At 33.4% G+C, this 17120-nt stretch overlaps 1 protein-coding gene across 2 annotated transcripts in view; it reads right to left on the bottom strand.

Moving 5' to 3' along the window:
* Nucleotides 1-17120, bottom strand: part of HOOK1 (hook microtubule tethering protein 1) — a 61302-nt gene that overhangs the window by 14403 nt on the left and 29779 nt on the right. For both annotated transcript variants that reach the window (XM_004025882.5, XM_004025883.5), the window contains exons 10-15: nucleotides 14641-14781; nucleotides 13311-13512; nucleotides 12645-12755; nucleotides 3439-3526; nucleotides 2909-2969; nucleotides 1641-1781 (exon numbers count right to left, since the gene is read on the bottom strand). In XM_004025882.5, the coding sequence (XP_004025931.3) occupies nucleotides 1641-1781; nucleotides 2909-2969; nucleotides 3439-3526; nucleotides 12645-12755; nucleotides 13311-13512; nucleotides 14641-14781 (744 nt within the window). The remainder of the gene's footprint in view (nucleotides 1-1640; nucleotides 1782-2908; nucleotides 2970-3438; nucleotides 3527-12644; nucleotides 12756-13310; nucleotides 13513-14640; nucleotides 14782-17120) is intronic.

Below are 17120 nucleotides of genomic sequence, written 5' to 3' on the forward strand. Positions count from 1 at the left end.
TGAACTGAATAAAATAGTAATATTTAATGGTCTCTTTAGAAAACTAAATTGTTATTCTTCTTTTAACCACCGTTTATGTAACCTTATACACACAAGTTACACACAAGTTTGAGAAAGGTAAGATTCAAGTATGTCTAAAATTTCTGTTGGTGTCTAGGATTCAATAAAGGTTAAATAAATCCAAATACCCTTAGAGTAAGTACACCATTTATAACAGGGAAGTTACCATAGTAGTTAGGAGTAAAGACTCAGTAATCAGATTGACAGAGAGTTCATTATGGAGGATCCAGAACTACTAGGTGTATAACTTTAGGTATGTTATTTAACTTCTCTGTATCCATATTCCTTATCCATAGAAAAAGAGCTATTGGTTACTACATGGTTACTACATGGTTACTATTTCATAGAGTTATGAGGATTTACTGAGTTAATAGCAAAAAAGTACTTAGAAAAGCATATTATAATAAGTTTTGAGCACTTCATTGATACCACATAAGCACATCATTTGCTTTAAGCTCATTATCTGTAGTCTTCCTAACAACTTGTATTTACACCTGAAGACACTGAGTGTAAGTTTAAGTAACTTGTCCAGAAACAGTTAATAAGTTAAATTAGAAGTGGGATTTAAATTTGATTCCACAATCTAGATCTTATCTATGCACTAGACTTCAGTAGAAAGCCAAACTGTCATTTATTCATTTGTCAAACTTTCTGAATTGTGAACATATCTAAATGAAATTCAAGAATAAGTAGCCTGGTGGGCCAGACACAGTGGCTCATGTTTGTAATCCCAGCAACTTTGGAAGGCTGAGGCAGGTGGATTACATGAGGTCAGGAGTTTGAGACCAGCCCAGCCAACATGGTGAAGCCCCATCTCTACTAACAGTACAAAAATTGGCCAGGCATGGTGGCTCACGCCTGTAATCCCAGCACTTTGGGAGGCCAGGGTGGGTGGATCATGAGGTCAGGAGATTGAGACGAGCCTGGTCAACATGGTGAAACCCCATCTCTACTAAAAATACAAAAAAAAATTAGCCAGGTGTAGTGGCGTGTGCCTATAGTCCCATCTACTTGGGAGGGTGAGGCAGGAGAATCGCTTGAACCCGTGAGACGGAAGTTGCAGTGTGCCGAGATCGCGCTACTGCACTCTAGCCTGGGTGACAGAGCAAGACTCTGTCTCAAAAAAAAAAAGAAAGAGAAGAAAACAAATACAAAAACCATCGAAGCATGGTGGTGCATGTCTCTAATTGCAGCTATTCAGGAGGCTGAGGCATGAGAATCACTTGAACTGGGAAGGTGGAAGCTGCAATGAACAAAGATCGCGCCACTGTACTCCAGCCTGGGCGACAGAGGGAGACCCTGTCTCAAAAAGAATAAAAAGAATAAGTAGCCTGGTTAACCAAGAATGCTGAAATTAATGGATTATCCATATATTTTATAAATATAACTGAAATGAATCACCTGACTTCTTTCACAGAGTGAAGCTTATAGTGATGAAAGACTACTAACAAAAATATTAAACTATTTCTAGGTAATTCTAATTACTTTAGCTACAATAATATTTTCCATTTCTGTGAATCAAGATTTTATGGCTCGGTAATAAAATCACCAAGATTTTCAATTACTAAGGAGCATATCACCTCTGCTCAGTTTCCAGTTCATTCATTTTACGGTGTTTCTGTTCTAGCTGCTCCTGAAGTTCCTCAATACGTTCATTCTCAGAGCCTTCTTGCTGTAAGCGAAGCATCTTATTTTCATGTTGCAGTCGAATAAACACCTCCCTGATGTTACAAAGCAAAATCTTTTTAATTTTTAAAAATATGAGTCATTATATTCTTTAGTTAAAAAAAGGAAATTCCTGTCCACTCAATAGCTACCAATAGCAGGACCAGCTAGCACAGCAGGTAGGGTATGAAACTCTTAAACTCCAATAAAAGCTTCTGAAAGTGTTTAAGAAAAAATTATGTAAACTGCAAGACTGTGCCTTTAAAAAAAAAGCAGTCAAATTTTATAGGTACCATATAGGATTATGCTATAAATCATTAAATTGTTATTATGCCATTCCTGAAGAGATAATAGAAATTATATTACTTTGGTAATTTAGAAACTATTTGCTAAAGGAAACAAATAGTATATGCTTAGAAAACACATAAAAGAAAAGCAATAGATTTAAGAAACTATAGTTTGAGCAAAATTTTTATATCTTATAATGGCAATAAGGAAGTTTCTAGATCTTTTGTTTCTGAAAAAAATTTTATTAAAGATTTACATGTACTTTTAAAAAATGCAACTTTTTATTAATATTATTGATGTTAATATTATTTGTATTAAATAGGGAAGTAATACTCTCCCTTAGTTGTTCCCCTGCCAAATCCCATTCTTCAAAAGCAACTAATTTCAATTAATCTCAATTTTTGTTCTTCTGAATGCCAATAGTATAACTCTAAAAAAAAAGCTCATATAGCTATTTTTTAAATTACTAATTTTAAGTTAATGATTGACTCCCCACTAAGCAAGATAAGTAACTTTTCTCCCTTTATACATTTACCACTTCTCCCATCAAAGGCTTGTGAAATCATATTGATTTTTGTTTTCTAATAATTTCCTAACTTTAAAGTATATACTTAAATCTCCCTAGTTAAAGCAATTATAACATAGCACATGGGGGTCATGTCATATTATAAAAACTAAAATATGTTATTCAACGGGTTTGTGAAATTTTACTTCTGATAAAATTTTAAATTGTTGTGGTAGCAATAATAATCTGATTTAGAAAGTTTAAGTAGATCAAACAGTAATTTTCAGCTCTATGAGTCATAAAATAAGTTTTTAAAGGCCAAGACATTTACAAAAAACAAAAAAAATATAATATTAAATATATTTCTATCAAATTATGAAACAAATTTACCTATATTCCACTGGCATAATCTCAGCAGCAAGATTCTCATAACTTTTTGTAGCAGATGCATCTAAAAAATAACAAAAAATAAATTAGCATTTCAGTATTTCAACTATTTTAAAAAACCCTCCCTCCTTCCCCCTCTCCCTCCCTTTGTTTTTCTTTCTTTCGATAGGGTCCCTCTCTGTCCAAAAACCCAATCCGCCGCTCCCCTCCCCTCCCCTCCCCCCTCCTCTCCTTTCCTTTCCTTCCTTTCCCTCCCTCCCGTGCTCCTTCCTTCCTTCCTTCCTTCCCTCCTTCTTTCTTTCCTTTCTCTCTTTCTCTCTTTTTCTCTTTCACACCAAGCCTGGAGTGCAGCGGTACAATCATAGCTCACTGCAACTTCAAACTCCTAGGCTCAAGTGATCCTCCTGCCTCAGCCTCCCAGAGCTAGGACTATAGGCATGCGCCACCATGACAGGTTAAGTTTTTATTTTTTGTCGAATGGAGTCCCACTATGCTGCCCAAGCTGAAACTTTTCTAAATCTAACAAAATTAACCTGTTTGGTTTAGGTGGTCCTGTTGTACTTGTGAACATCGAAGCTCTTCATTCGTTTCTTTCAAAGTATCACGCTGCTCAATTAGTCTCTGAAAAGAATTGTTGATATCAGCAAAGTATTTAATTCTGCCTATAAACAATGTACTTTATGCTTACAATTTATCTTAACTAGTTTAATAGTTGTTGCTTAATTTTAAGTGACAATGTTTTAGTTTTAAGAAGCTCATTTTCTATTAAGTTACATAAATAGTATGTGTCTTTATACATGGTTTTGACTTCCCCATCAGATAGCTTATCTTTGAACAAAATGAATGCAATTATGTAACAAAGGACAGATATGCAACGGGTAATAAAAAAGCATGGACTTTGGAGGCATAAAGACCATGGTTTGAATACCAATTTCACCACTTCCTAGCTATATTGTCTTAGGCAACTTATATAACTCTTCGGCTTTAGTATCCATAACTTCAAAATAGGAATACCGATACATAAACTGTTGCAAAGGTGTTCTGAATAACAAAGGTGGTATTAGTCAAGGATCTAGAATATAGGTTGGTGTGTAAGAGACGCTGGAGACTAGTTACTACTTTTTACCACTGTTGTGAAACTCAACTGGAAGAAGTGGTAAGTAGTATCCTCGAGATACACATTGGCGGAAAAACACCATTTCCCAAGGACAGCAAGCTGGTACTTCATATCATTGACTATTTTATTTTAGAGCCTACACCAATGACAAACTTCTAGGTTACGAACAGAACGCTCATGTTTAAATCATTTTCCCAGAACTTGAAAAGTACTACTGAATATAAAATCATGTGTTAAATGCTGTTATGTTCCAAGTCAATAAACAAAGCCCTAATTAGTCCATTACGTGTTTCAAATCAATTTAGCAGTAAACTGGTAACTGATTCAAGGGGTCCGTAGGTGCCTTAAGGATCTCTGAACCCTAAAGTTGGAAATCTAGCAGGAGCAGGCACAAAGACCTCTGTAAATCTGTTCCTCCGTTAACGTAATGCACACACTAGCACATTTGTCATTATCAACTATTTCAGAATTCTGGGAATAAACCAAAGGCCTACAACAGTCTGGTGAGCATTTATTAAAGTAAACCTGCTAAACCTTGGTTAGAAGAGCAAGCTTTTTGCTCTTTTAACTTTTCTAACTACGATTCCCGTCTCCCCAGCTCTGCAGTAACCTTGAAAACAAGCAGCCTTTCAATTGCTGTAGCTGTGAAAACCAGCAGCTCTAGCAGCCACCAGAATGGGCACAGACTGGATGGATATGGGGCTCCCTTAAAAAGCCCCATCCACAGAGAATTGTCACTGTTTAACCTGTCTTGCAGCTTCCTAAATCCCATTTGTAGGGACTCTTCATGATTTGACCTGATTCACTGCTTGCTCTGCAGGAAATATTTCCGAGACATTTGGCAAATAGAATCATCAGCAACTGTTTGCCACCACAGGTACTGAAGGCTGTGATAATGGCTATGGTACACAAGAGCCTGGCCAAAAATTTGCAAGAAAGATCTGAGAAATAAGACGCCCATAGGAATCTTTAAAAAGCTCTGACATGTTCCCGGAGATCTCGAAGGTCAGCCAAGTACAGCCAAGCACATGCCCAGAAAAGACATGAGAGGGCCCGCATTGTCTCAGCACTGGATAAACATGAGGCCCTGAGCAAACAAGAAGGCAAAGGCAGAATTTCAAACTGCCTAAGCACTGAAGGTGTTTTATAACACACATAATGTCACAGCCTTTACCAAAGACTCAAGGCATCTATGGTAATCTCTGACCAATCATGAACTAACCACTGTGGTAACTGAGCAGAGACTTCAGTGGCTACACAACATAAAGAATGTGGGCTTTACAGAATTAGTCCCAAAAAGTCACTTAAAAAAACAAACAGCAACAACAATAAACCCTAAGAATGGAAAAAGTCTGATTTCCGATTTGAAATTTTATATTATTTTAAATGTCAGATTTTCAACAAAAATACAAAATATACAAACAGAATAGCCTATACACAGGGTGAAAAAAAAAAAGTCAACAGAAACAGCCAGTGAGAGTGCCAGTGGGTAGACAGACTAGACTAAGACAGAGAGAGCTATTCTAAGTATGTTCAAAGAACTAAAGCAAACCATTTGTAAAGAATTAAATTATAGCAATGTCTCACCAAAGAGAGTATAAGAGAATTTATTAAAAAGAAATAACTAGAAATTTTGAGTTGAAAAGAACAATAAATGATATGAAAAATTCACTATAGGGGCTGGTTGTGGTAGCTCATGCCTGGAATCCCAGTACTTTAAGAGCTAAGGTAAAAGGATTGTTTGAGGCAAGGAGTTCAAGACCAACCTGGCCAACATAGTGAGTCCCCATGTCTAAAAAAAAAAAAAGCAAAGCAAAACAAACAAACAAACAAACAATTCACTATGGGAGGCTGAGGTGGGCAGATTCCCAGAAGCTTGACCAGCTTGGGCAACATGGCAAACCCTGTCTCTACAAAAAAAAATATATATATATATATAAAAATTAGCTAGGTATGGTGGAGTGTGCTTATAGTCCCAACTACTAGGGAGACTGAGGCAAGAAGACTGCTTGATGCCCAAGGGGTTGAGGCTTCAATGAGCCGTGACTGCGCCACTGCACTCCAGCCTGGATGACAGAGCGAGACCATGTCTCAAAAAAAATAAACTAAAATAACTAGATGGGCTCAGTGCAGACTTCAGCAGAGGAGTATCAGAGAGCTGTAGGACTCCACCAAGTATGCCAATATACACATAACAGGAAACCCAGAAGAAGAGAAAAATTGCTAAAAACTTGCCAAATTTTATGAAAAGTTATAAAATTTCCTTATTCTTTAAAAGTAGCACATGCATGCAAATGTTTACTGCAGAACTATTCATAAGAGCAAAATCATGGAATCAGTCTAAATGCCCATTAATGACAGATTGGATAAAGAAAATGTGGTACATATACACCATGGAATACTACGCAGCCATAAAAAAGAGCAAGATCATGTCTTTTGCAGGAACATGGATGGAGGTGGAGGCTATTATCCTTAGCAAACTAACACAGGAACAGAAAACCAAATACCACGTGTTCTCACAAGTGGAAGCTAAATGATGAGAACTCAAGAACACAAAGAAGGGAGCAATAGACACTGGGGTTTACTTGAGAGCAGAGGGTTGGTGGAGAGAGAGGAGCAGAAAAGATAACTATTGGGTACTGGGCTTAATACCTGGTTGAGGAAACAATCTTTACAACAAATCCCCATGGCATGAGTTGACCTACATAACAAAACTTCATATGTATCCCTGAACCTAAAATAAAGTTGTTTTTTTGTTTTTGTTTAAAAGAAAAATAAAAGGTTTGCTTTAGTTCTTAGAACATACTTAGAATAGCTCTCTCTGTGTTAGTCTAGTATATCCACCCATTAGGACACCTCACTGTCTGTTTCTGTTGACTGCTTGTTGTCGTTGTTTTACCATGTATAGGCTACCCTGTTTCTTTGTATATCTTGCATTTTTGTTGAAAACCTGACATTTAAATAATATAATATTTCAAATCTGGAAATCAAATTTTTTCCAACCTTGGATCATCAATCTACAGTTCTAAGAAATTCAACAAATTCAAAGTACAATGAACTAAAAAGGATCCACACACCTGGATATATCAAAGTCAAACTGCTGAAAGCCAAGGGCAAAGCGAAAATCTTGAAAGCAGCAAAAGAAAAAGGATTCATCATATAAAAGGAGCCTTAATAAGATTAACAGCAGATTTCTCATCAAATAATGGAGGCCATAACACAGTAGGATGACATAAAATGCTAAAAGAAAAAGACTGTCAAACAAGAATTTTATATCTAGCAATACATCTTTTGAATATGAAAGATGAACTGAAATTTTTCCAAGAGTAAAAAAAAAAAAAACAGAGAATGTATCATTAGCAGACTTTCTCTATAGAAAAATACTAAAAGGAGTCCTTCAGGTTGAAATAAAAGGACACTACTGAGAAATTGCCAAAGAAACACCACCAACAGAGGTAACTATATACACAAATATATTTTAATGGCTGGGCGCGGTGGCTTATGCCTGTAATCCCAGCACTTTGGGAGGTCGAGGCAGGTGGGTCACAAGGTCAGGAGTTTGAGACCAGCCTGACCAACATGGTGAAACCCCGTCTCTATTAAAAATACAAAAATTAGTCAGGCATGGTGGCATGCGCCTGTAATCCCAGCTACTCAGGAGACTCACGCAGGAGAATCGCTTGAACCCAGGAGGCAGAGGTTGTAGTGAGCCAAAATCGTGTCACTGCACTCCAGCCTGGGCAACAGAGGGAGACTCCGTCTCAAAAAAAAAAAAAAAAAAATATATATATATATATATATATATTTAAGATTAATGTATTTTTAACTCTTTTAGTCTACAATTTGATTTAAAAGACAATAGTATAAAGCATTAATTATAAAACAGTATTAATGAGTTTATAATGTATAAAGATGTAACAGCATAAAGCAGAGGGGAGGAAAAGTTTTTATTTTGGAGTAGTTTTCAGTATACTATTGAAATTAGGTTTACCATTTACTCTAAATGGATTGTTTCAAGGTAAGATGCTAATTGTAATCCCCCATAACAACCATCAGAAAATAGCTTTTAAAAACTTGTAAAAGAAACTAAGGAACTAAACTGGTGTATTGAAAATGTCTAACACAAAAGGCAGTAGTAGAAAAATGGAGGAGAAAAAAAGACATACAGAAAACAAAATAAAATGGTAGACCTAAATGCTATTTTTATCGGTAATTACATTAAATGTAAATGGATTCCAAACTCCAATTGAAAAGCAAATACTGGCAGAATCGATTAAAAATGATCCAAGTAAATGCTAGGTGAAAGAAATAGATCTTAGTATAAAAGACACAAATATAGTTTGAAAATAAAAGGGTGAAAAAAATGATGCAAACAGTAACCAAAAGAAAGATACAGGGCTATACTAATATTAAACAAAACAGACTTTAAGATAAATATTGTAACCAGAAAAAAGACAGACATTAGAAAAATCAATCTATCAGGAAGATATAACAATTACAAACATAAATGAACCTCACAGACCTAAAATACATGAGGTAAAAACTGACGGAATTAAAGGGAAAAAGAGATGATATAACAACAATTGGAAATATCAGTATCCTACTTTCAATAATAGATAGAACTATACACAACGATTCAAGGTAGAATACTTGAACAATACTATAAACCAACTAGACCTAACTGACATATATAGAATACTTTACCCAACAGTAGAATACACATTTTTAAAAAATCCACATGGAACACTCTGCAGAACAGACCATATGCTAGGCCATAATACAGGGCTCAATAAATTTAAAAGGACTGAATGCACACAAAGTATGTTCTCTGACCACAACGGAATTAAATAAATCAATGACACAAGGAGATTTAGGATATTCACAAATATGTGAAAACTGAGCAAGATACTCATAAGTAACCAATGTGTCAAAGAAGAAATCATAAGGGAAAAAAATTCAAAAAGAATTAAACGAAAATGCAATATGCCAAAACACAGGATGTAGCAAAATAAATCCTGAGGTAAATTTACAGCTGTATCTATATTTAAAAAAATCAAGAAAAATTCCAAATCAATAACTTAACTTTCTATCTTAACTAGGAAAAAAAAAACTTATATACAAAGGAATTTGTGTTCCTTTACCAATGAATTATTAAAGATTAGAGTAAAAATAAATAAAATAGAGAATAGAAAACAAATTTTAAAACCACAAGTTAGTTATTTGAAAAGATCAACAAAATTGACAAATCTTTAGCTAAACTAACCAAGAAAAAAAAAACAGAGAAATTCAAATTACAAAAATCACAAATAAAGGAGAGGATATCACTACTTAGCAAAATTCTCTTGTTTCTCACAGAAATAAAGAAGAAACAACAATAAACAACTGTATGCCAATAAATTAAATAAATTGACAAATCTCTAGAAAGAAACAAACTAGTAACGCTAGCTCAAGAAGTCATAGAATAGCTGAATAGACCTAGAGCAACTAAAAAGATTGGATTAGTAATTTATTAACTTCCTACAAATAAAGCTCAGGCCCAGAAAACTGAACTCCACAAAACATTTAAAGAAGAATTAATACCAATTTTCATGAACTTTCCCAAAACGTAAAAAAGCAGGGAAAATTTCTCAACTCACTCTATGTGGCCAGTGATACCAAAACCAGGTATGACCTCACAAGAACATTACAAACCAATATCCCTTATAATACCAATGGAAAAATCTTCAATGAAATATTTGCAAACTGAATCTGGCAATATACTTTTTAAAGTATATATTATGAACAAGTAGAATTTATCTCAATAATGCAAGATCGGTTTAACATGAAAAAAATCAATGTAATACATCATATTAATATAATAAAGTACAAATACTACATATCATCTCACTGATCCAGAAAAAGCATCTGACAAAATCCGATACTCTTTTAGGATAACAGCATGCAACAAACTACGAATAGAAGGAAAATTCTTCAAACTTGTAGAGGGCATCCAAAAACAAAAACGAAAACAAAGAACTCACAGCTAGTATCATACATAATGGTGAAAAATTCAATGTTTTTCCCCTAAGATCAGAACCTAAAGAATGATATCTGTTCATGCCACTTTTATTTAACATTGTACTGACAATTCTAGCCAGTACAACTTAGCAAGAAAAATAAAAATTATCAGAATTGCAAATAAAGAAGTAAAATCAATTCTATTTGCAGAGGTCGTAATCTTACACATAGATAATCCTGAGAAACTTACCAAAAAACTATAACTAGTAAACAAATTCAAAAAGGCTGGAAGATTCATGATCAATGCACAAAACTCCATCAAATTTCTACATATTAGCAGTTAACAAATCTAAAAATTATATTGATAATTTTATTTAAAATAACAACAAAAAGAATGAAACACTTAGGAATACATGTTTAAAAGGTGCTAGTCTTGCACACTGAAAACTACAAAACATTGTTGAAAGACACTTAAGATCTAAATAAATGAAATGATAGCCCACATTCATGGATCAGAAAATTAATACTGTTAAGTGGCAACATTTCTAAATTAATCTATAGATCAAGAAGTTCTTATAAAAATCTCAGCTGCCTTTTTTTTTGCAAGAATTGACAAGCTGATTTCAAGATTCACATGAAAATGCTAGGGAATCAGAATAACAAAAACAGCCTTGAAGAAGAATAAAGTTTGAAAACTCACCCTTTCCAATTTCAAAACTTAACTACAAAACTACAGTAATCAATAATCAATATATAAGTGTGGTACTAGCATAAGATTAGACATAGAGACCAGTAGTAAACCATTAAAAGACCACAAATAAACCCTTGCATTTATGGTCAAATGAATTTTTAAACCTTTTTAATTATTAATGGAGGTTATTTTCTGAGCAGTTTTAGGTTTTTGGAAAAACTGAGCAGAAAATACAGAGTTCTTTTACATTCCTCCTACCCTCTTCTCACTCTCAGTCTCCCCTATTATTACTATCTTGCATTTGTGTGGTAATTTGTTAGAATTGATGAGCCAATGCTGATACACTGTTATTAACTAAAGTCCATCATTTATATTGCAGTTTACTCTTTTTGTTATACACCCTATGGATTTTCACGAATGTATAATGACATGTATACACCATTAAAGTATCATGGCCAAGTGATTTTTAATAAGAATACCAAATAATTCAATGTAGTAAGAATAGTTTTATCAACTGGTGGTACTAGTACAACTGGATATCAACATACAAAAGAATAAAGCCAGATGCCTACCTCACACCATATACAAAATGGATCACAGACTAAATATATGAGCTAAAACCATAAAACTGTTTAAATGAAAAACACAGGGTAAATCTTTGTACCTTAGGTTACACAGTGGTTTTTTTAGAAACATCACCAAAAAAAGACAAGCAACAAAAGGAAAAACAAGTAACTCTGATCTCATCAAAATGTAATACTTGGTGCTGCAAACTATTTCATCAAGAAAGTGAGATGATAACACACAGAATAGAAAAAAAAACTGCAAATCATATACCTGACAAGGAACTTGTATCTAGAATATATAAAAAACTATTCCAATTCAATAATTAAAAAGCATATAACCTAAGTAAAACATTGGCAAAGGATTTGAAGAGACATTTTTCCAAGGAAGATATACAAATGGCTAATAAGTACATAAAAGATGCTCAACAACATTAGTCAGTAGACAAACGCTAATCAAAAACACAATGACATGCCAATTTATATCCACTAGGATAGCTAAAATCAAAAAGATAATAGGTGATGATAAGGATGTGAAGTTAAACATGGTTACCATATGAACCATCAATACCATTTCTGCATATATGCTCAAGAAAAATGAAAACATATCTAAATAAAAATTTGTACATAAACATTCATAGCATTATTCATAACAGCCAAAAAGTAGAAACAACCCAAATGTTCATAAACTGGTGAATGGATAAACAAAATGCCGTATATCCATACAATGGGGCATTATTCGGCAATAAAAAGGATACAGCACTGATATATGCTACAACACGGATGAACCCTGCAACAGTCAGTCACAAAAATCACCAAGTGTATGATTACATATTGCAGAAAGACTAGGAAAATCTGTAGATAGCAAGTAGATTACCAGTTATTAAGAGTAGGGCTGAGAGGATTAGAGTGCAGGGTAAACGGTGATGGGCATGAGGTTTCTTTTTAGAGTGATGGCAGTGTTCTAAAGTATGATTATGATGATGGTAGTATAACTCTGTGAATATATTAAAAACCAATGACTTGTGAAAACCACCTTAGGTGAAATTTACGGTAAGTAAATTAAATCTTAATAAAGCCATCGCAAAATTATTATCTATGGTCCTTGATCCCAAGCAACTGACAGTCTAGAATTAGAAAATATTCATTGAGACTTATGACCTTGGCTCTACCATTTCATCTAACATTGTGAAGAAAACTAAAAAAATTGAAAGAAGATGTAAGTCATTTTTACAAGACACTTTTATGTCAAAAAATTCAATCTGGAGGAAGAGAGAACTGGTAGACATCACCACGATTATAGAAACAGCAAGGGCATTACAAAACTAAAAGAACAATGAAATATTCCTTATCAATTATATCTATGTTTACCTCTTTTTCCTTAAGTAAAGCTTCGTGTTTTTCTTCAAGCCGCTTCATTTCAAACGCTAGTGTGTCTGCCCTCTTGGATTCGGAGGAAAGTTTAACATGAAGATCTTGAACCTAATGTCAGAAACAAAAGGAAAAAAAGTCCTTAAAAGTATGTAAGTGTATAAATCTCAATAGTCTTTCAGAATTGAGTAAATGAAAAACTGATTAGGAATAAATATCTACACTAAAATTGCAGTCTAATTCTAAATACTTGTGGAAAATAACATATAGATAAGAATTAACATAAAATTAAAAATATTCAAATAATAGTTTTGCCAAAGAAATTAAAAGTCAGCCTCCTAATGCTATTTAGTAAACAGCAAAACAGAATTTAGGTTACGGCTCCATTCTCTAAGGCATTACCCTGCTTACCAGAAATGCTAATAAACAATAAAATCTCAAAAGAAAAAATAATTTCAGGAGGCAGTAAAAAGGTAAAAGACCCAGATAACTCAAACTCAATTATCAATTCTTGAATTAAAATTAAAGAAAGAAATTCATCAGAATAAGTTCATAGCTTATTACATGCAATGCTTCTCAATTTCTTTACCATCCTTAAGAAATCAAAAGGAATAACAAAGTTAAACTCTTACAATTTTATCAATTAAAAATTAAGATGTTTCTTACCTGCCTTTTGTATGTTTCTAATTGTGTACGTGCTGCATTTGCTTTTTTTAATTCTTCTTCTAAGCTGACTGTATTATGCATATACATCATGTTGGTTTCCTGTAAAGTTTTCACCTGCTTGCGAAGGTCATTCAGATCTTGTAGCTTCTGACGATATATCTCAACTGTTGACTCCAGTTTATTTGCTTTATCAGAGGTAGCCCTATAATCATAAAGACTAAGCATTACTGTATAAAAACCAGTATATACTCATAATTTTACTCTGGCTATAAAATGAATCTTCCAAACTATCACAAAAAAGAAAAAAGAAAAGTAAATGTGAGTGAGTGAGAAGAGGAAATTGTAAACTTTGTAAGAACTTTGGAAACAGACTCTAGCCTAAATCCATTTAAAGTTCAACCTATTTGGTATAAAGCCATCAAAATAAAAATGCTTCAAATCTGACACACTAATTTATCAAACTGTTTCATATATTAGCACAATGAATAAAAAATAATGATTTGTACATAAAATTAAACAACTCAGCTGCTCTGCAGCTTACAGGCCAACCTTCCTTTGTGTATAACATTCAGCATAGTTTCCTTCCAAGTATTTGACTCAACTGTATTTAGGACGTTGATTAAATTTATAAACTTGTCAGGCAAAGCACTTCCCTTTGGAGTTGTGCTTACCTGACTTAAATATATAAATAAACGAACAAACAAATAAACCAAATCACTTCGCTATCGCAAGCAGATCCAAATTAATGGTTACACAAATTTTGTTTCAAATGAGTATTAAGAACTACAAAAAATAATTAAGAAAAATTAACAAAAAAATAAAGATCACGTGGACAGACTGTTCACTGAGTAACATTTCACATGAAAAAAGTAAATATAAACTTTATATTGCCAAATGACAATCCTCCCCCCAAAGAAGTTAGGATTCTTGCCTATATTTGATCTATAGTTTATCAAATGTCAAAATATGGATTGACATTTCCTTACACAAAAATTTCCTTACACAAACATTTCACAAAATATGATAGGTACAGGGAGGTCAAGTTAAATGTATCTATAAGTACTCCATTTATAAAATTTTAATTAAAGGTATCATTTTGGGTTTATGGGTTCTAATGTGAAAATGTCCTAATAAAAATTGAGTATTATCCATGAACTGCAAGCCCAAACAACAAACATAAAAGAAGTTAAAACTATCAGCCTGGATTAAAAACTGATCAATACTTGATATACAGGAATAATCCTATGAATCCCTGATTAAAATATGAAATACTCAAATTGACTAAATAGCTCAGAAATGGCATAATTATATTTTTTAAGACATGCCATACCTAAGAACATCTATTTCATCTTTCAGGGCTCTTGTTTCTTCTGCAAGACTAGTCAATTCATCGTTCCTATGCTGGAATTCGATTAGCTGCTTTTCAAGTTCTTCACAGTGAACACGGTAATCATCTTTTGCAGCTTCAAGCCTTGAACAAATAAAAAAGTAAGTATTTATAACTTCCATGATTTGTTATAATTATATAATTATAACTTGCATGACTATATATGCAAATGCATATATAACACTCAACACAATAAAATATATGATGAATAAAATATGTATCAATAAATGCCAAAAGACTGAAATATCATGGAACATGTTCTCTAATAATAAAGGTTAATTAAATTAGAAATCAGTCGCAATAAGAAGTCTAGAAAAGCTTTAAATCTTTGTAAATTAAACAACACATTCCTAAATAACCCACAAGTCAAGAAAAAAAATCACAACAGAATTTAGAAAAAGTTTCAAACTAAACAATAACAAAAAGACAAGCAATCAAATTTGGGGGACAACAGTAAACCAGTGCCTCTCAGTTTTAAAGGTTTATGTTAGAAAGAAAGAAAGAATGAGAGAGAGAGAGGGAGGGAGGGAGGAGGGAGGGAGGGAGGGAGGAAGGAAGGAAGGAAGGAAGGGAGGAAGGAAGGGAGGAAGGAAGGAAGGAAAAGGAAGGAAGGAAGAAAGGGAGGGAGGGGAAGGAAGGATTAAAATCAATGATCTAAGTTTCAACTTTAAGAGGCTAGAAAAAGAAGAGAAATTTAAATCCAAAGTTAAGTATAAAGAAAGAAATCTAAAACTAATAATATAGAAGGCCAATAAAGGATGTTTGAAAAGATTAAGAAAACTGATGAACCTCTAGCAAGAGTGATCAAGAAAAATGAAAGAAAACCCAAGCAATATCAGGAATGTAAAAGGGTATATCATCACATCTGCCAGAATCATTATAACGATAAAAAAAGAATATTATGAACAACTTCATGTCGATAAATTCAACAACTTAAATAACCATAGACACTGAGTTTTAAGGATAAGAAGAGAATATTATGAACAACTTCATGTCAATAAGTTCAACAACTTAAATAAACATATACACTGAAAAATACAACTTACCAAACTGAACACAAGATGAAATAGGAAATCTGAAAAGCCCTATGACCATTAAAGAAATTAAATTTGTCAGGAAAAACCCACTCACAAAGAAAACCATAGGTCCAAACTGTGTTACTGATAAACTGTATCAAAATTTAAGAAAGAAATAACATTTTTACATAAACTCTTTCAGAAAACAGAAGAACAGAGAATATGCCTCAGTTATTCTATGAGACTAGTAGAACTCCGATAACAAATCCTGAACAAGACATTACAAGAGACAAAATTTAGACCAATATCTATTATAAAGACAGTTATAAAAATTCTTTCAAATTATTAACTGAATCTAGTCACATATACAGGATAATAAAGTATGAACAAAGTGGTTTATCTCCAGAATGTAGGTTTTTAACATTCAAAAATCAATCAATATATTACAAGAATGAAAAAGAAAAGCTACACCATCTTTTCAAGATGCAGAAAAATCATCTGACAAAAATCAACAGCTAATCATGATTGAAAAAAAAACAAAAACAAAAAACTTTTAGCAGGGTGGAAACAAGGGGAATTTCCTCAATCTGACAGAAAGCACATCGAACAACTCTACAGCTAGCATCATACTTGATGGATCCTAATTGCACATGATCCCTCTAAGACCAGGAAAAAAGCAATGACAGCTGCTCTTGCAACAAGGCAAGGAAAATAAATACAAGACAGAAATAATGAAAGGAAGATGTAAAGTTCTATTAATAGATGAAATGACTGTAGATTCCATAGTCTGTGTTCCTCTAAAATTCATGTTGAAACCTAATCCCCATTGTGGTGGTATTAAGAGGTGGGGCCGTTTGGGAAGTGATTAAGTTATGAGGGCTCTGTCCCCTTGAATGGGATTAGTGCTCTTATGAAAGAGGTTAAAGGGACCCAAGGATTCAGCAAGAGGAAGCCATCTTGGAGGCAGACAGCAATCCCTCAAACAGACACTGAATCTGCTGGTACCTTGATTTTGGAGTTCCCAGTCTTCAGAATTGTGAGTGGTAGATTTCTATTGTTCATAAATTACCCTGTCTAAGGTATTTTGTTAAAGCAGCAGGAATGGACTACGGATTTCTTTTTTAAATCTAAACAAACTACCAGCTCAATAAGTGAATTTAGAAACTTTGCAAGATATAAAAGTTTCAATATATTTAAGAATCAAGTTTCAAGGTGTAAGATCAAAGTTTCAATATATAATTGTAAATCTATCTACAGATTAGCAGCAAATTTTCACAATAATTCTGAATTTGCATTTGCAATAGCATCAAAAACAAAATACTTGGGTAAAAAATTAACAAAAGACATACAAGACTTCTATGCTAGAAACAATACAGCACTGCCGAGTGAAATTAAATATTTAAATAA

This window comes from Gorilla gorilla, chromosome 1 (genome assembly GCF_029281585.2).
Source record: "Gorilla gorilla gorilla isolate KB3781 chromosome 1, NHGRI_mGorGor1-v2.1_pri, whole genome shotgun sequence".
Taxonomy (NCBI): Eukaryota; Metazoa; Chordata; class Mammalia; order Primates; family Hominidae; genus Gorilla; species Gorilla gorilla.